The sequence below is a fragment of the Euphorbia lathyris genome, chromosome 8 (genome assembly GCF_963576675.1).
Source record: "Euphorbia lathyris chromosome 8, ddEupLath1.1, whole genome shotgun sequence".
In the NCBI taxonomy this organism is placed as follows: domain Eukaryota; kingdom Viridiplantae; phylum Streptophyta; class Magnoliopsida; order Malpighiales; family Euphorbiaceae; genus Euphorbia; species Euphorbia lathyris.
Window position 1 is genome coordinate 5743937 of NC_088917.1, and position 21108 is coordinate 5765044.

Sequence of the window (21108 nt, forward strand, 5' to 3'; positions counted from 1 at the left end):
ATAATACCCTCAAATCTACTTTTTATCACCTAAATAACATTTGAAACCTAGTAGTTCGGTACTTTTCTTTGAATCAATCTAGGAGTATATTTTTCTCTAAAAGAAATTAGAAATTTGTACTTTAAGCAATCTGTATTTCGTCGAAAAATATTATGATCAAATTTAACACTTAGTCCGATTAAAAAGTACATATAACCACACCCAATCTAGTGAAATTCATTATACATTCTCTTTCTGTTCCTCACGTCAACGAAACCTAACAATGATAAACTAGATATTATTATTATTTTTTAATCCACAAGCAAAATTCTAACTCACGCCCACGTGTCTTTTTTATGGGTGTTATTGCCGAAATCCATACAAATAAGAGAAATCAAATGCAAAATTGAATAATTTTAAGAGATAAGTTTAAATAAAATTTTTGGAACAAAAATAACCTCGTGGTTGGCACCATTAGCAATTTCGGTCACTTTTAAGTTGACTTTGCCAAATTTGACCGTTCACGATCTCAAAATTAAAATTATCAAGAATTTAATGATATTTTAAGTAATTTTAATTCTTCAACTTTTTAGTTTCTAGATCATTTAGGTGGTGTTTACTAAGAATGGAGAAAGTTAATGTTTAAAAAGAGAAAAATAAAAAATTAACAATTTTGAAAAATAAAAAATATGATTCTATAGTAAATATGATAAGTAAATAACTTTATATTTTGATAAAATCAACCTAAAAGTGATCAAAATTGCTAATCACAACGTTATTTTTACTCTAAAAAATATCACACGTACCATATCGTCAAAACGTAAAACCACGGAGTTATTTTTGAACTTACCATAATTTTAATGTTCAAAAATTAAATTTCATAAAATTACTCATACTTGAAGGACCACAAGTGTAATTAACCCATTCAATTATATTTTAACCAATATCAAAAATGTTTTATATAAAAAAGAAGTTAAATTTTTAAAATTTTATTTGGTATTATCTATTTTTGTGTAAATCTTATGTGCCATTTTTCAAATTGATTTTTAATGTGGCATTTTATGTTTTTTTTTTTTTTTTGAGAATTGGCATTTTATGTAACTTTAAATTAAATTCATTTGCATTAGTTTGGCGCTTTGAAAATTTTCAGATTTTAAATCATATTAAGATGATAGAAGCCACACAAAAAATTGTGAGCACTTTTATGAGAAGAATAACGGTTAAATATTCAAAAATAATGTGAATATCACTGTGTAAATAAAAACTCTCGGTGCTTTTAATTACTTTTCGCATCCATGCAGCAATCCCAAATCGATAAAACGCTCGCCCGAACAATAAAATTTAGGATTTATTTCACAAAGATTATTAAACTTAATTCTCTTTTAATAAAACTGAACTTCACAATTGATTTTAATGAACTCATTCCAACTAAATTGGGTAAAAAAAAACTAATTTGAACATCAATATGACACATAGAGATGCAAACGAACTGCCTAGTTTCTAAACTGTTCGAGTTCGGCTTAGACAAAGCTCGGTCAAAAATCGGACCAATTGGGCTCGAATCGAGTTCAAGATCGGCTCGAACATTAATGAACCCGAAGCTGAACTTCCTTGAGTTCAGCTCAAAAACTCGTGAATAGGCTCAAAAGTTTTTTTATTAATATTATTTATATATACATATATATTATTGATTTTTATTTTTTAGTTTAAATACATTTTAACTTTGTAATTTTTTGTTAGTTTTTTTAATTAGTAACTTCGAATCACACATTATATGTTATATTTGTTTTTTGGAATTTAAATTTGATATTTCTTCATTAGAAGACTGATTTTAGATAATAAAATATTAATCAGGTATAATTAAATATATTCAAAACTGTTTTCGTTTAAGACACTCGACAAGCTTCGAGGTCGAGCCCAGTCTCCACACTTCTCGAGCCGAGCCTGATCCCTCTTTTCGGTCTCGGTTCAGCTCGTTTGGACCCCAAGTGGCACATAGTTGACAAGTTAAATGTTTTGTGTCACATTAACATTTAGGTGAATATTTTCTACACAAATAGACCGAAATGACTTTATTGAAATTGCAAGTAAACTTCAATGATTTTATTGGAATAAAAATAAAATCCGGTGACCTTTGTGAAAACAGATCGAACTTCAGCGACTGTCGATCCATTTCAATCATTTCACATGTAGTCTTTCATTGACAAATACACTATGATGAAGTAAACCTCCCAGTAAATGGAATATTCTTAGTTAAAAATTTACAGCTCGGAAGAAAATTTCCAAGTTCCTAATTAATTAACTACATTGTAACCTGCAGTAGAGGTAAAAGTTGGTTTTAACTGTTGTGATAACCACGGTAAATTCAACCGAAGCAAATGACTCTTATCATTTAATTGACTATGGTAATAAGCAATCGGAAAATAGCATAATTCATGCTTAAGGTTCTCACCGTTGTTGCTTCAGCTCAAGTTGCTCGAACATGAATAAAGAGCGTAAATCTTTGTTGCTTCAACACATTCTGGTGCAAGCCTGCAGAAGTACAAAATGTTTCAAATTATCAATGAAGTGGCGTCGCCTATATAAATTCTAGCAAGTTTTTGCAACGGATTACTTGTATTTTAGGTAATTCCGTAACGGAAACTGATAAAAAAAAAACTTACATACAAGTCACAAAATCGAGGGAAAAAAGAAATTTTGAAAGCTTGTAGAAGATGATCTAGAAAATATTAGGTTTCAACATATGAAAACAGGCGTTACATTCCAGGAAATGTGAAGTCGCCTATATAAATTCAAGCAAGTTTTTGGAACAGATTACCCTGTATTTTTAGGTAATTCCGAAACGGAGGCTGCTATAAAAAATTACATACAAGTCACAAAATTGAGGGGGAAAAAGAAATTTTGAAAGCTGGTAGAAGATGATCTAGAAAATATCAGGTTTCAACATATGAAAACACCCCTTAATCCCAGGAAACATTAACGACTTTTCAATTTTCTTAAATTACGGAAACGTGACCCAAAACTTTGCGTACAAGTTTCCCAAAATCATAGTTACCATGCAAAATAGGTCATACCTCTTCAATAGTACCGAGGAGAGGAGCTTCAAGATACTATCTGAGTAGACTTGGTTCTTTTTGCGCATTTGTAAAATGGAAATGGTTCAATAAATAAAACCCTTTCTTGATATTGTGATTTGAAATCCACAACCAGTGACAAACCAATAAGAATCCACGAAGCTTGACAGTATAACTCCAGTCCGCTTCTTAGAGCATGTAAATATGCAACGGCTTGTAACATGAAAAGTCCTTTTCCTTGTTTCGGCTCTCAGCCAAGCAAATCAGTGACCTTCAACCGATACAGTTAACTCAAAGCTAAATCCTTGCCAATCCTGACAATGAGTTGAATGTGCTGCACAACATCACAGAGTTCAACATGAGATTTAGTTCAAAACATAATTAAAGACCTCCTAACAAAGGCCAGAAAAGACAAAAGACTAAGAGGCTTGAGTCGCATTTTTGACACATCGTTTCCGGGTAAAATCGACCAATGGCCCATACACTTTTGAATTAGCGTCAAAATTGAAGAACTTCAATTTAAGTGAGAAGAACTCCGAAACTTGTATCTTATACACTATAATAACCGATTTGGTTGGAACAGACACCGAAGTGCACATGGCATGACATTCCACCTCCCTGTGGGCACTTCGTTTTCTAATTCCAACCAAAGTGGTCTAAATTAATGTCTATCAAATTAAAGTTTTCAGGTTTTACTCACTCAAATTGAAGTTTTATTGCCTATTCTAATTTGAAAGTTTAGGATCTATAATCGAATTTTACCTTGTACCAGTGGTGTTTACATGGACCGTGGATGACCAAACACTGTTAGATCTAGACTTATTAAATTTAAGCCTCAGGATAATTTCAATCTGCACTTTAGGATTTTAATAAGTCTAGATGACCAAATTCATTTGGTCATTCAAAGTCCATGTGAACACTATTGTCCAATCAACAGTCTAGATAGCCGATTGAATCATGATGGTAAAATTGACAAGTAGGGTAGGCTATGTGTGGTGTGCTTGTGATGCAAAAAGAGAGAGAGAGAGCTCTAAGCAAGCATTTGAATCCACAATCTATTATTGAGACAAGAAATCACACAATTCATCGTAGCAGACTAAATCAAAGATCATATGAAGTTATATATAATATGCCGACAACTGAACAAAGGATACCAGTCTAAGATAAAAAGAATAGAAAAACTTGGAAAATGGCAACACAAAAAATCTTTTCGTAAAACACAAAAAGAGATGCATACCTCCAGAACTATCATATGCAAGATCCCGAATTCCCAACAATGAAAAGCAGTGATCACCAATAACTTTCCAGAAATCAGATGCATAGATTGTGGTTTCATGATATAGTCTGTCTTGGCACTGAAACCATTTAACTCTGCCTTGCTCCAGCAAACCAGTGGCTTAATCTGAAACTCTTCTTTCCCTTGACAACCACTTTTGATAGATTTCAAATGCCCTATCAGTATCCCCTATGCTGCAGTATTTCTTGAAAAGTATCTGAAATGGAACATGATCAATAGTAAGATCAGAACTCTGCAATTTGGCAAAAATTTCTTCTGCCCCTGCCACGTTACCGCTCTTACAATGAACTCTAATAAGCTCAGTGTAAGTTATCGTGTCAGGTTCATACCCCATTCTCAGCATTTCATTGTACAAGTAAATTGCAGTACGAATTTGCACCTCATTACAAGCTGCGCCAATCAAAAGATTATAACTGATTATATCAGGAATAACACCATGAGAAAGCATATTCTTTTTGAGAGAATATGCATCAACCATGTTTCCTGCTTTTACTTGAGCATGGATTAATGCATTATAGGTGAACACATTTGGTAAAACACCACAAGACAGCATCTTATCTCTAACGGAAAATGCATTATCAAGATCCCCACATCTCCCATAACCGTTAATTATAAGGTTCCACACAATAGGCTCTGGTACCATTGACTTCTCTATCATAATATGAAGATACTTGGTAGCCATAGATAAATCACCCTGATCACCCTGAATACATAGACCCTGAATCAAAACTTTATATGAAACACGATCAGGAGAAATTCCCATTCTCAACATCACATCATGGATGTAACAAGCTTCTTGCAACTTTCCTGCTTTGCAAAGACCAGATAAAAGTGTGTTATATGTAAAGACATCAGGAAGGAATCCTCTCTTCAGCATGTCACAAGAGTAACCATATGCAAGTGTTATCTCTTGAGCTAAGCAGAATCCATGGATAAGGACATTATACGTGATAGCATCCACCTGGGTGTTTCGAGAAATGGAATCCCAAATTCCAAGTGCCTGCACCATATCTCCATTCTTGATACAACCATCCATAAGTATAGTGGAGGTAACTAAATCTGATCTTTCTTTTTCATCATCATCCAATATATCTACAAGAAGTTTTTTGGCAACTTCTATAAGGCCTCTCTTGCAAACTGCGTGAACGAGGATGTTCAAAGTAACTCTATTTGGACGGATACCACTATTTGTCATAGTAGACACAATTAAAAGAGCTTTATCAAGGTTATTCATAAGACAGTAGCCATTTATGAATGTGTTATAAGTGGCACAGTTGGGAGAGGGCCCTATTTCCAACATCTCCCTAACAAGCGAATCAGCCTTCTCCAAATTTCCAGTTTTGCAAAGTTCATTCACCATATAATTGTGTGTGATAACATCAGGAATGAAACCTTTCTCAACCATCTTTCTTCTCAACCGTATTGCTGCTCCCATTTTGCCTCCCAAACACAAATCCCTAATTATATCTACCTGCTGTGCGTAGTTGACATCCATAACATATCCTGCAAGACCTTCCTTCATGGATGATATCCCTTCCCTGCAAAACTTAGAGCCACAAAACAACAGAATGTCATAGTTTATTGAATCTGTATCAACGATAACCATATAAAAAACATTTAAAGCACTAACAATGTAAAACCCATACAAACTGTATAATTATTGAAAATTTGTAAAAAGGCTGACCTCATTGATTTCAAGCGCTCCAAACTATCCTTCAAAATTGCATCTAAAACGTTATAAGCCACCTGGTCATCATCACCTTTGTCGTTAAATTCCTTGTTATTCGAAAACAAATCCTGACTTCTTGACTGGCAACAATGACTAGGGGCTGTTATAAGATTAGCGCTGCCGCTGCAAACAAAAGCTCGCCAAATTGGAGAAACGGTAGAAAGAAACAGAATCCATTAATGAGGTCAAGTGAGGTCAGACTGAGTACCTCGTATTTGGATCCGCGGTAAGTTCGCGACAATAGAAACCAGCGAATATCTGAGCAGCATTGTACTTAATGGTTTCAATAGTACGGTCCAGAAATCGAAGAATAACAAGATGAGAAGATGATGCAGAAAATTCTCCACTTGAGAATACCAACTAAAATCACAATAAGAAGCAATCAATCAGGTGAAAAAATCATATGAAATGGATAAAAATTGATAAATACAGTCGTTTACTGACAGCAGCCATCTGTGACTCTCAGTCTATCTCAGTGCGGGAGTATGCGATAGGATGGCCAAAGCAGAAAAAACATGTATTTTGCGCAATTTTTGAGCTGATAAAGGAGCTGCTTCTACTGCGGCGGACTGGATTGGGTTGGTTAAAAGTTTTCTGTCCAGGGATCAGCTCAAAATTATGAATCATAATTATAAATGTAAAGTCCAAGTAGTCATTGTGCAGAAACAGCCTTCAGAATAGCCCAAATACAAACAAAAAACTATCAGTTAACTCATGACTCAATTCCAGATCCAATACAATATGACATTGTGAAATTGAAGAGGTTTATTTGATATATATCTATATTGTAAAAGTATTATTTATAATATTCTTTCAATTAGTAATCTAACAGCAGATTGAAGATAAATTCAAAAGACAGACACTTTAAAATGAAGATAAACTCAACATACTGTTATTGGCCTTGGAGCTGTTGGTTTAGGGGTATAATTAAATACCTCACAGATGCACATAATCAATAACACAGGAAATACGAACAATTGAAACCAGTCATATGAAAATCTTGAAGTTTAGCACAGCATTAGATTCAGTGAGCTTGTTTATCACATTAGCATAAGCACGCAGATGATCACTAGCAAGTAGCAGGATATCAGATAATCAACGTATTAAACCTTGTCATACCAGGCAAACACCCATGTACATTACAGCTGCTTAAATAACTCAGATTTAAATTGATACTAAAATCAAATTTTCATTAAGAAGAGATAATATTTCTTCACATCTCAATTTGATTGTTGTCAATTCATCAAAATAAGCACGCAGATGATCACTAGCAAGTAGCAGGATATCAGATAATCAACGTATTAAACCTTGTCAGGCAAACACCCATGTACATTACAGCTGCTTAAATAACTCAGATTTAAATTGATACTAAAATCAAATTTTCATTAAGAAGAGATAATATTTCTTCACATCTCAATTTGATTGTTGTCAATTCATCAAAATAAAAAAGCAACAGTATCGAAAGACCACAGCGGCGGATTAAATGAAACTGCACAACTTTCAAACAGGGAATTATAGTTCATGGAGTCAGAAATTTACCTTTTGTTTCAGTAGTCAGAAATGAGAAAACCATTGGTGAAGGAATCGCGAAATCTCACGCTGGCAGAGACATATGAAATCGAAGGATGCTTCTAGGGTTTTCTGCAATCGCGATGAGAATAGAGGGGAAAATGTGAGGGTTTGCGAAAAAAGAAATATGTCGAGCAGATGAGATTAGATGGAGAGATGGTTAGGGTTCATGTAGAAGAAAGGGGTGCAGATGAAAATGCAAAGTCGAAGAAAGGAAGGAGGATGGGGAAGATGCCATGTCACGTGCGAAGCATGTGCATTATTTGGGTAAATTTCACTCATAGCCATTGATTTTGACCCTAGAGTTTCAGGTTCCCAAACTAAGACTTCAAAGTCAATTAGGACCATAAACTATCAAAATCATCAATTGGATCCTTGAATTGAGAAAAATCATAAATTGAGTCCTCATTCAAAACAAAAATAATCAATTGAGACTTTATCGAAAATCATTCGATTGAACAGTTTCACACCATATTCTTCAAACCTATTTTGAACCAACACTAAAATTATTACAGTGTATATCAAATAGTCACAGTTGCTGATTTTAGGATAGAATAAAGACTCAATTGATGAATTTTTTCTTAGTTCAGGAACCTGATTGGTGATTTTTGATAGCTTATAGTACTATTTGATTTTGAAACTTTAGTTCAGAGAGTAAAATAGATGTAATGCCAAATTTCAAAATATAGATTAAAGGCTTAATACATCAACAGCCTCTTGAACTTGTCCAAAAAACTTGATTCGCTCTCTAAACTAACAGGTTGTCTCGTTAGCCCCTTAAACTTGCTTAAAATAACATATTGGCCACCTAAATTTGTTTAAAGTGACATATTCATTTCCTGAACTTTCTTGCAATGATTCATTTGTCTCCCGAACTTATTTAAAGTGGTATTGCAATTTGTTTAGATCTGCAAAAAAAAAAGTCAAACCTTAAAAAACAAAGATCTAATTCGTGATTCTATGTGGATTGGGTTCGGCTTTTGAGCTAAATCCCAAACCCAAACCCATTTTATATACGAGTTTGGATAAGACCGAATCAAACATAAAATATACATGTCTGAGCCCAACCCATAAATGGCGGGGTTTGACGGGTTGGGCGGTCCAACGGGCTTTTGAACATATCTAATTATGACTCCTAAACTTTAATTAACACCTTAAAATGACGGTTTACGCATTCAAAATGGAAAAATCCAAGAATTAAAGTTGCTTAAAACAACATTAATATAAGGAGTGATGACTTGTTGTGTTTCAATAATAGATTAGAAGTAGTTAGTATATACCAAGACTAACTTTATTCTTCGCTCAGATTACAAAGTAAAACTGATTCGTTGGATATTTATAGTATAAAATCTATGGATTCAATACTTGGACTTTAGCCCATATTATTACTTGATAACAACATCGTACACTTCTTTTTAGTCAGTCTTAGAGTGTTTACGCAAAACGCACCAATACTGATAACTTGGGAAAAATCCTTGATCGGAGCACTTCCCTGTGAGGCGCCGTTGGGATCGGCCGGGGACACTCCGATGCCAAAGTCAGTAATATTTCTGAGAATAAACTGTAAACACAAAAGTAGAGAATCAGTAAGTGTATCTTTGATCATAGGAAGTTGGGGTGTTTATATAGGTTTCTGTAACCTTCAGCATTAATGGGGAAGCAGGTGAAGAGTCGTGCCATTACTCATCTTTGGTTGCTATCAATTCTCCATTAACCCCAGCATTTATCATTGAAACCCTCAGAGTTAAGGTATTCGAACAGTCAAGCCTTTATTCCCCTTTAATGGCTATTAATTGCCATTTAATTGTATTTATTCCCATTCATGAATGGTCATAGAGGCGCCTTTTGGTATTCTTAGATCCGTCAAGGCGTATGTACGCTTTCCTTGAGAGCTATTGCGGGTATCCACTACTCGCTCTCATCGGGCGTATCTCGCTATGGCGTATCTCGCCATGGTCCACGTGGTATGGCATAATGCTAGAAACTCCTTCCTTTTCTCCATTATTTGCATATCCACCCCTGCATTAATCCTGCAATAATTGTCATTAATTCCATATTAATCATGCATAAATATCTCTTTTAGAAGGAATAATGGTTTGCCATTATTTCTATTAATTTTCCCTTATTCCTTATTCAAGAATAATTTGGGTTGTTATCAGAAGCTCCCCTAACGGTATAAAAAGCTCTCCAGGGCTGTCTAAAGGGTGTTTTATTTTTCTATCTTGGAGGAAAGTGGATCCGCCCTAGATGGGATCATATATGGATATGATGCGCTTTTATGGGTTTTTTCTTCTTCGTGGATAGGTGGTCAGCTATATCCATTGTTAGCCTCTAGGGGCTTCTTGAGAGTTATATTTCCTTTAGAAAGGAATAACCCGCCCTTTATGGGACCATTTGTTCCTACCGCATAGGATTATGATTCGCCTTTAGGGACTACTTTTCTTCAGTTCTGCCATATTGAGGAGAATGACCCGCCCTTAGGGATCAGTAAGAATGATCAGCCATTTAGGGACTTTTGCGTATTTTGTGGGGGTTTTTGACACTCTAGGCACTTGCCTTTTTAGCCTTTACTCATTTTCCAAAGTGTTTTTACTTTGAATTTGTGAAGGCGGAAGAAGACGAGGCTTCATTGCTTGGATGAAGACGAGGCTTCATTGTTTTGATGAAGACGAGGCTTCATTAATTGGATGAAGACGAGGCTTCATTGTTTTGATAAAGACGAGGCTTCATTGCTTTGATGAAGACGAGGCTTCATTAATTGGATGAAGACGAGGCTTCATTGTTTGGATAGAGACGAGGCTTCATTGTTTTGATAAAGACGAGGCTTCATTGTTTTGATGAAGACGAGGCTTCGTTAATTGGATGAAGACGAGGCTTCATTGCTTGGATGAAGACGAGGCTTCATTGATTTGGATGAAGACGAGGCTTCATTGTTTTGATGAAGACGAGGCTTCATTAATTGGATGAAGACGAGGCTTCATTGTTTGGATGAACCCTTTTCTTTCCAGAACTATTTTTACTTATGCATTATATCTTTTAGCAAGTAATTTTCTAGAATCTGGTTTAGGATTTGTTTTGTTTGTTCAAGGTAGGTGGCCAGCCATACCTCGGAGTATGAGCCTTTGTGAAGGCTAGAAGCTTTTATTCCTGGTGAGGAAGTTAAACTGCCCCAGGTGATCGATTGTTTCCTATCTTTGAGGTAAATCGATCCGCCAGCGGGTCTTAATACTCTCCTTTTGAGAAGAATACTTGAGGGTGTAAAGATCTCACGTCTGAGAAATTTTTAACCCGTCCCTGACGGTGATCAATCGTTTCCTATCTTTGAGGTAGATCGATCCGCCGCTGAGATTATTGTTCTCCTATCTTTGAGGAGAAAGTTTAGGGTGCAATTTTCTCATGTTTGAGATAATTTTAACCCGCTTTTGATGTTGACCAATATTTTTCCTGTCTTTGAGGAGAGAGTTGAGCTCATTTGAAAGCTCTTGAGGGTTTGTGTTTCTTATCTTTATGGAAAGGGGACCTGCCCTTGGTGGGGATCAATTGTCCTATCTTTGAGGTAATTGATCCGCCTATGGCACTTTTCATTCGCCAGCCATTGGGCGTATATCACCTCTTTGATTACATCTGCCTGTTCAGCTTTGCTATTTCTTCTTCTATAGAATTTGGAAAGATATAGAACAAAACTAGGCAAATGTATATAAGAAATATGGCGAGAAAGAATAAATTATAAAATATAGGATACTATAATAGTTTAATGCACATATAAGAATACGTAAAAAATACTGATTTTTAGGCCCATGGTTCTGTCTTTTCTGAGCAACTGGAACCGCATACTCAATGATGTTTAACTTATGAGTAATCACATCTGGGCTTACTCCTGTGAGGATCTCATTCTCCCATGCAAACACGCTTTCAGACTCAATAAGAACTTTCGTAACATCCTCCTTGATCTCAGGTTTTAATCCTTTGGTGATCCGCACCCGCTTTCCATCAGCAATAAGGAACATTTCCGTGTCGCCCAAAGCTGTAGTGACAAGGTCATCTTCCTCACCTTCGTCATCTTTGAATTGTGGGCGGATCGATAGCGATGTCGAGTAGGTCTCTTGAACCACCTTTTGGTTCCCGCTAATCATTATTCCTCCTTTGGTGGTGGGAATGTACATTGCCAAACGGTGGATGGAAATTAGGGCTGCAACCTCTGAGATGAACGGCCGCCCAAGAATGATGTTATAAGCTAATTGTCCATTCATAATAGAGAACTCCAGATCACCAATCCACGCTTGATCATCATCCGCCAGCTTACGTTCCAAAGTTACCTGGCCCTTGGTTTGGATAGTGTGACCTGTCACTCCCATGATGTCAATAATGGTTGTTTCTATTTGGATCGGATCAACCTTTAGTTTGGCAAATGCACCTCTGGTGATGACATTGCAAGAACTGCACGTATCCACCATTACTCGCTTCATTTCCCAGCCTTCCACCACCATAGTAATAACTAGAGCATCTGCATGTAGAGGGATTACTGGACCTGTTTCTGCAAAAGGGGCAATTGAGGGATGTTTTATCCAGGGCAGATATTTTTGCTTTTTTCACGAGTGGCTGATACACTGGTCCATCTGCTATGACATTAATGACACTTTTGAATTTCTTTCTGGGCTCCGTCTTCTACTTGTCGTCTTGTTATTTGTTATTTTGGATGAATCTATCTAGTTTACTAGCTCCCAGCAAGCTTTAGTGTGGTGGCCATTTCTTCTATGGAACCTGTAGTACGCTTTGGCGTTTCTTCCAACGGTTGCATGCTCCCCTCCTTTGGGTTTGGGATATGTAATGTCCCGTTTATATTGACTCTTCTCCTTTATATTGTGGAAAGTTAGAAGCTTTAAACATTCTGTCTGTCTCGTACCTCAAGATCCGTGCTGTGAATGGCGAATTCCTGTTAACTGGATGGCGTATCTTTCTGCATTATTCTCTTGTCTATCTAGAGTGGCATGCACTTGCCTTTCAATCTCATCATCCGTGTGTTCAATGTTGAATCGTGGTGGTGAAGCTGGCTCTTGATCTTGATCTTGATCATGTTGAAGTTATGCTTGGAACTACAGTTTGACGCGGATGGATGTTGTCACAACCGTTGGAGCCATTTTATCTAGCTTCGAATATCTTGTCTCCACATCCTTCAACATTTTTCTAACATAATAGATGGGGAACCGTTGACCTTCTTCTTCTTGAATAACCACGGTGCACATAGCTTTATCTATGACAGATAGATACAAATGCAGGTCTCCCTTTCAAATTGGTCTGCTCATCAAGGGTGGTTCTGCTAGGAATTGTTTTGTACCTTGAAATTCTTGTTGACAATCTTCCTAGTACGATGATCCTCCTGTTCAACCTCTGGATCTTTCTCACCCATTGTGGGGCTTTCATTTAGGCGCTCTTTTCACCTTTCTCCTCGTTGGGCTTTTATTTAGGCGCTCTTTTCGCCATTTGCCTCGTAGGCCTTTTACTTTATCTGGATTTGCTCTAACTCCTCTTTGGCTAATGACGTAGTCAATGAATTTTTCTGAAGTGGCTCTGAATGTACACTTCTTTGGATTGAGCCTTATTTTTCATGTCAGTGTTAGGCGCTGGTTGCAGTATTAGCGATTCCCTTGTACTTGTGGGTTAGTACTGAAAGAACTCAAGAAGTGGGGCATACCCTGTCCATTATTAAAAGATTGTGGTAAGGCATAAGAGTTATATTCACTTACCTTGGGGATCAATGGCTTGATCCAAGGAACAGACTTCATAGCGAAAGACTGTTTGCATTGGCCTTTGTTGGCAAATATCATGTACGATGCAATGTCTCTTTATGGAATTTTTAGTTCATCTCGGAATCAACTTAATAATTCCTTCACGTTGGTCCCTGACTCTAGAATGAACTTAGTCAAAGGATAAAACCGAGTAAATATTATATGTCAAACAAATTCATAATAGAAGTTTATTCATGCTTGTGTTAATAATACCACATATAACGGTCATAACCATAAAGATTACTACTGCACATAAATATCATAATGAATTCTTAATAAATAACCATAATGAGAATGGTTTAAGAACAATGTCCTTTTGTATTTCAATGCACATTAATATCCAAGATAGCATATTTATTTTAAACATCATAAAAGTTATGACATTCTATATTGGGTAAGATATCTTACATAGTTGCTATTTACTTGCAATTAATATTGTGCATCCATGCATTAATGACATTCAGAGATCATTAAGGCCTCATTTGAATGAGGTGTAATTAAAGTAAGGTAAGTGATGATTTAATAATGTAGTTATATATAAAATTACTCTTATATCATTTCATTTGTATAAATAAAATAAAATACAAAGTGTAATTTTGGAAGAAAAATACGTGTACCATGATTCTCCTCCAATTCGGGTGTAAGGAAAATTACTCAAAATTCACCCTCACCTACTTTCATATACAATTATCCAAACAATATTTAAGGAATTCTCATGTATATCCTAAGAACTTTGCATAAATTAATGTTCTTATTCAAAACTGACACTTACACTCTTTTGTAGTTAGCTTAGGACATGAAAATTTTGTTTATCCAATTTGGTAATTCATCATCCCAGCATGGCCTTAATAGTTAGGGACAATTACATGATAATCACAAATAGATTCAATATGTTCAAGTCTCTTACGTTGGTAAAAGAAATTCTAACAATGTCAAATAAACAGTTTTTATTATGAATAAACACATCCTTGTAAAAAAATGGATGAAATAACTGTTTGACAAAACAATATTCAAAAATAAGAATTTCTGATATTAAAAGTACTATATATGAGAAAAGTCATACATAGATGGTGAATTGTACAAGAAAAACCAAATATGATTTTTTGTAATTTCTTCTAATAGTTATATGCATGTTCATCCAAAAGACTGATCAGACCTAAATCATCTGTAATTACACGAGCTTTTTATGAAATCTTAATATTAAGTGATAAAATCACCTTGAATGGATGAATTTTTTTATAAAATTCCAATATTACGGATCTTATACATGCATCTTATACTAATTCAATGTTAATGACATATTATACTTGTCATGCATAAAAATATGAGGGCATAGTAAGCATGCAAGATTTAAATGAAAGATTTGTGTCTATGACTTTATCTTTCGCAATTTATTAGATTTATCATAATAACATATATGATATTCATAGCACTTTATAAGGGTGGAGAATCTCAAATTTCTTTAATTAAAATGGAACAAGAAAGGAGAAGAAACTTATCTTATTTATCATAAAATTCTAGATTTCATGTAGAAAACTCTTCCCACCAATCTGTAGAGAAGCCTATCTTTGGATAGATTTGTTTGTACTGATTGAGCCAAGGTTTGAGATTGAGATTTCTATTCCGTTGACTCCATTGTTTTGTTCTTTGTGAAACTCTATACAATCAAGATTTTGTGATCTCCTGTTTATTAGAGATCCACTATCACCGCACCAATTGATAACTTGGAAAAAATCCTTGATCGGAGCACTTCCCTGTGAGGCGCCGTTGGGATCGGCCGGGGACACTCCGATGCCAAAGTCAGTAATATTTCTGAGAATAAACTGTAAGCACAAAAGTAGAGAATCAGTAAGTGTACCTTTGATCATAGGAAGCTGGGGTATTTATATAGGTTTCTGTAACCTTCAGCATTAATGGGGAAGCAGGTGAAGAGTCGTGTCATTACTCATCTTTGGTTGCTATCAATTCTCCATTAACCCCAGCATTTATCATTGAAACCCTCAGAGTTGAGGTATTCGAACAGTCAAGCCTTTATTCCCCTTTAATGGCTATTAATTGCCATTTAATTGTATTTATTCCCATTCATGAATGGTAATAGAGGCGCCTTTTGGTATTCTTAGATCCTTCAAGGCGTATGTACGCTTTCCTTGAGAGCTATTGCGGGTCTCCACTACTCGCTCTCATCGGGCGTATCTCGCCATGGTCCACGTGGTATGGCATAATGCTAGAAACTCCTTCCTTTTCTCCATTATTTGCATATCCACCCCTGCATTAATCCTGCAATAATTGTCATTAATTCCATATTAATCATGCATAAATATCTCTTTTAGAAGGAATAATGGTTTGCCATTATTTCTATTAATTTTCCCTTATTCCTTATTCAAGAATAATTTGGGTTGTTATCAAATACTTAGATGTATCAAAAGGATGTCATAGTGAGATCAAAACAATGAAGGACGAGTGACATTTGAATCACGAGATATTCTTTTCTTAGAGAACTAGTTTCCTAAGTTATGAGAAATTGACCAAGATTTCACTTTATATGAGGAATTAGATTCGAACAAATATCTTCATTAAAGTGAGAGAAATATTGAGAAACAAGAATATGATTTATCACCTCAAAATATTACAAATGATCTATCCTATCTTAAGTGAGAGTGTGATTCTCGAATTATATAAGAATAGGGAATTTGGTCCGAGTGGGAGCATTCCAAACCCGATCCGAGTGGGAGTATTCCAAACTATGACGAATATGAATTATATGGAACTTGATGTATGACTTATTGACTCGATGGCCACTTTTCATATGACCTCACAAAGGAAATGGTTCTAAGATTATGAACCTGTCTTTGAAGGATTTGTATATAGTTGTAATGATCATGTCTTAAAGATTGTCGGTATTGGAACCATTAAATTAAAATTACATTATGGTACCATTCGCACCATTTGAGATGTGCGATATGTGGAATGCTTGAAAAAGAACTTATTTTCATTAGGCCAGTTAGATGACCTTGATTATAAAGTTATTATGGAAAAATGGATCATGAAACTTAGTCAATGTGCACTTATACTTATGAAGGGAGAGAAGCTAGCTGCCAGATTTTACGAATTGAAGGGAGAGACTATGCAAGAAGGAGAAGCATATTTTATTTCCATAAATTCAAATGAAAAATCATCAATGTTGCGGCATAAAAAGCTTAGACATATGTCTGAGCAAGGAATGAAAATTCTTGTAGAGCAAAATCAACTTCTAGGTATCACAAAGGTATCCTTACCTTTTGTGAAAATTATGTTACAAGTAAGAAGCATAGGTCGAAGTTTAATACATAGAATTTTAGAAGTAAAGAAGTTCTATAATTGATTTACTTTGATGTATGGCAAGCACCTGCAATGTCTCTAGGAGGAGCGAAGTACTTTGTGTCCTTCATAGATGATTATTCTAAAAGATGGTGGGTGTATTCCATCAAGAGGAAAAAAGAGGTATTTGAAGTTTTCAAAGTGCGTTTAGAACTTGAATGTGGAAAGAAAATCAAGTGTTTAAGGACAGATAATGGAGGAGAATATACTAGCAATGAATTTGCTGAATTTTATAAAAGGGAAGGCATCAAAAGACAATTCATAACAGCATACACTCCTCATCAAAATGGAGTTGCAGAGTGGATGAATAAAATCTTGTTAGATAGAACAAGAGCAATGTTGGGAGCCACAAACTTAGAAAAACGTTTATGGACAGAAGCAGTAAATACCGCATATTATGTGATAAATCGGCCACCATCAATAACAATTGCATTGAAGCCACTAATTGAGATGTGGAATGGGAAGAAAGCTAATTATTCAAACCTTCATATACTTGGAAGTCTTGTGTACATGATGTACAATGCCCAAGAAACTACAAAGCTAGATCCAAAATCTAGAATAAGCCTATTTTTGGGGTATGCTGATGGAGTAAAGGGGTATCAATTGTGGGATCCCATTACCCACAAGGTTATCATTAGCAGAGATGTTATTTTTGCAGAAGATAAACTATAAAAGGAAAATGGCAATGATAACATGGTAAAAAGGAATACAGAGACTACAATAGTACATATGGGAAATGAATCTCAACATCAAAATTCTTTTGAAGAAGAACTAGTGCATGAGGAACAAGAACCAGTTGAGACTAAGATACCATAAATTCTTCAGTCAAGTTGTTTCACAAGACAATCAGGTTGGCACTCAGAATATGTTATAGATAGTAATGATATATACTATCTTCTAACTAAGGATGGAGAGTTATCAACTTTCCAAGAAGTAATGAAGAATTCAAATCCATCATTATGGATGGTAGCAATGCAAGAAGAAATAGAAGCTCTCCATAATAATAAAACTTGGGAGCATGTACCATTACCATAAGGATGAAAGCCCATTGGTAATAAATGGGTGTAAAAATCAAGCGCAATAGCGATGATCAAGTGGAGTGTTATCGTGCAAGATTAGTGGTGAAAGAATATGCTCAAAAGGAAAACATTGATTTTAAGGAAATGTTTTCCCCGAATGTTAGACTTACAACAGCCAGGGTAGTCTTGTCAATGTGTGCTACATTTGATTTACATATAGAGCAATAAGATGTTAAAAGTGCTTTTCTTCATGGAGATCTTGAAGAATAAATTTATATGCTCCAACTATAAGGTTTTGAAGAAGTTGAAAGAAGAACTTGTTTTGCAGGTTGAACAAATATCTATACGGTCTCAACCAGGCGCCAAGATATTGGTATAAGAGATTTGATTCCCCTTCATTATGAGCCTTGGATACAAAAGACTAAATTCTGACCCTTGTGCATATTTCAAGATGTTTGGTAAACATGATTATATCATATTATTGTTGTATGTAGATGACATATTGGTAGCAAGCCCCAACAAAGATCGTATTAAATAACTTAAGGCACAATTAGCTAGGGAATTTAAAATGAAGGATTTGGGACCAACAAATAAGATTCTGGAGATGTAAATTCACCGAATAAAGATAATAAGAATATTTGGCTTTCTCAAAAGAATTACTTGAGCAAGATTTTACGTTGTTTTAATATACAAGATTGCAAGCCAATTTATACCTTAATTCCTGTTAATTTCAAGTTAAGTCCCTAAATGAGTCCTAGCAATGAAGAGGAGAGGATGGAAATGTATCGAGTGTCGTATGCATTAGAAGTAGGAAGTTTAAGTTTCACTATGATATGCACAAGACCAAACATTGCACAAGCAATGGGAGTCGTTAGTAGATACATGGCAAGTCCTGATCAAGAGCATTAGAATGCAATAAAAAGGGTCCTTATATACATTAAATGGACCACATATGTTGCATTGGGTTTATGGAGGACCATACTTTATTGTCAGAGATTATGCAGATGATCGAGATAAAAGCAAATCCACCATATGATATGTGTTCACTCTTACTGGTGGAGCTGTAAGTTGGGTTTGAAAACTACAATAAGTTGAGGCTTTATCAATAATAGAAGAAAAATATATGACATCTACATAAGCTAGTAAAAAGCAATATGGTTAAAGATGGTATTGGAGGAACCCGGGCATGAACATGAGAATATTCTTTTGTTTAGTGACAATCAGAGTGCCTTGCATCTAGCAAGGAATCCAACCTTTCAGTCCAACACAAAACATATTCGAGTTTAGTACCATTTCGTTCATGATAAAGTGGAAGAAGGAACAATGGATATGAAAAAGATTCACACTAAAAAGAACCTAACAAATTTTATGACAAAGGCGGTGAACACTAACAAGTTTATTAAGTGTCGATCTTATAATGGCTTAACACAAATATAAGTAACGGAAATAGCAAGGAAGAAAGAATGGTGTGAAGATTGATTGATCCTCAATTGAATCTTCAAATTGAAGGTTGTTGTTAGATGTAAATAAAATGCATGCAAAAATTAATTACTACAAAAAAAAGACCTAAAAATAGGTGCACATGAAAAGAAAGCAAAAAATAGAAGTTTGAATATATGGTTGGCATACATGAAATCATACATAACCATTAAATTTTCTATGGCAGACATATATCATTTCTTCCTATAAAAGGAAGAAATGTTTATCAAATGTGACCGCAATAGAAATTTAGCTTCTAATAGATGATATGAAATATAATACTCACTAATGTTGAACAAGAAATAATGTAGACTTGAACAATAAACTATATGAAGGAAATATAAATGTATAAGAAGAAAAATTAGTATCTGACTAATATTAAACTAACTTTATTACACTCTTTGTTTTGGTTGTCGTCACTTCATGCAGAGTTAATATCGATTCTATTTTCGCTACGAGTTGTGTGGGCTTGTGGTTTTCATTCTATTTTGGTTGCGTTTGATTCTGTGTCTCTAATTTTACTAGGGGATCAACATTTGTCTAATTGGCTAGGTGTAATTATTGATGATATCATACAAGTTGCTCGGTGCTTTCTGTCAATTGAATCCGTACATAAGAGAAGACAAGCAAATTCAGTGACACATAATTTAGTTGCTTAGGATAACTCTCTTTCAGAAATGGAAATTCTTATTTAAGATTTTATATCTTATGTTTCTTCTTGTAGTCAAACTGATTGTTTTCTTTGATTGCATAATATAAATTTTCTAATTATAAAAAATATTATATTAATATTGGTATAACAAAAATAAAATACATATTTAAATATTCTGCAAATAAAACTAGAAGTATAAAGTTACTTTAACATCAAAATAATTATACTTACATTTTTAAAATTAGACTAATTTATAATTTTATTCACTTGATTGAAACTTTATTTACAATGTTTAATATGAAATGAAAATTTAATAAACCTATGTTTTTATAGTTTCCTTCTTGATTTCTCATATAATCACAACAATTAATTTTTTATTCTTATTGATTCATTTTATTTTGTGTGATAATTAATTGTTAGCCTTGAATATTCTAACATATTTAAAATTTTATCATTTGATTGTTGATCTATTATTTAAATTTTTCCAATTGGTGAATTTTTTATCTAATTTGAACGGAGACTTGACAATCTCGTTACTTTGATTATGGTGATATTTTAACATACGAGGGATACGCCTTAAAGTTTATTTGTCATATAGATTTTATTGGAGAATTAGCATTGATGGTCACAAAAATTTGAATAATATCTCCAAAGGGTCACATAAGTTTAATTTATCTCAATAAAATCACTTAAGTTATTTTTCTTCCAATAAAGTCACTTTGGACGTTTTCCGATCATTTTTCTGTCAAAGTTGATTTCGTGACATCTAATTACACATCTCAAACGTCGTATGATATAATAAAAGAAATTTAATCACAAATTAACACAAGTAAATAAATGTTGTCAATTAAAATTTTGACAACAAATTAACTCACATATCCTATCAATTAAAATATGTAGTTATATTTTTTTAATATGTCTGGTGGCGTGGCATCGATATGACATTGAGATGTCATGTTAGCAATTTCGGTAAAAAGATGACTAAAAACGTTCAAAGTGATTTTATTGGGACAAAAGCAAACTTAAATGATTTTATTGAGACAAACTGAACTTTTATATCCTTTGAGGATATTATCAAAATTTTAGTGACAGCCGATACTAATTACCCATATTTTCTTAGTTGAAGATAATTAATTAGATTAAGAAAAAAATAAAAATAAATCTCTA

At 34.5% G+C, this 21108-nt stretch overlaps 1 protein-coding gene across 4 annotated transcripts; it reads right to left on the reverse strand.

The window, feature by feature from the left end:
• Window positions 1-2060: 2060 nt before the first annotated feature.
• Window positions 2061-7864, reverse strand: LOC136202898 (pentatricopeptide repeat-containing protein At5g24830). 4 transcript variants are annotated; one of them, XM_065993875.1, is made up of 8 exons: window positions 7619-7864; window positions 6524-6673; window positions 6288-6439; window positions 6035-6202; window positions 4291-5888; window positions 3054-3387; window positions 2432-2511; window positions 2061-2293 (listed from the first exon to the last, which is right to left on the reverse strand). In XM_065993875.1, the coding sequence occupies exons 2-5, from the start codon at window positions 6530-6532 to the stop codon at window positions 4451-4453; spliced, it is 1767 nt and encodes a 588-aa protein (XP_065849947.1). In that variant the 5' UTR covers window positions 6533-6673; window positions 7619-7864; the 3' UTR covers window positions 2061-2293; window positions 2432-2511; window positions 3054-3387; window positions 4291-4450. The 4 variants fall into 4 exon arrangements, with proteins under 4 accessions (XP_065849947.1, XP_065849945.1, XP_065849946.1 ...); XM_065993873.1 differs by having other exon boundaries at window positions 2061-2511; XM_065993874.1 differs by having other exon boundaries at window positions 2061-2511; window positions 6524-6749.
• Between the last annotated feature and the right edge of the window lie 13244 nt (window positions 7865-21108).

What these genes read in the sequence shown, in the direction of transcription:
- LOC136202898 (XM_065993875.1), bottom strand. An exon ending in ACCGCGGATCCAAATACGAG is followed by an intron (nt 6,203 to 6,287) that starts GTACTCAGTCTG and finishes TTTTGTTTGCAG; the next exon opens with CGGCAGCGCTAATCTTATAA. An exon ending in GAGCGCTTGAAATCAATGAG is followed by an intron (nt 5,889 to 6,034) that starts GTCAGCCTTTTT and finishes TAAGTTTTGCAG; the next exon opens with GGAAGGGATATCATCCATGA.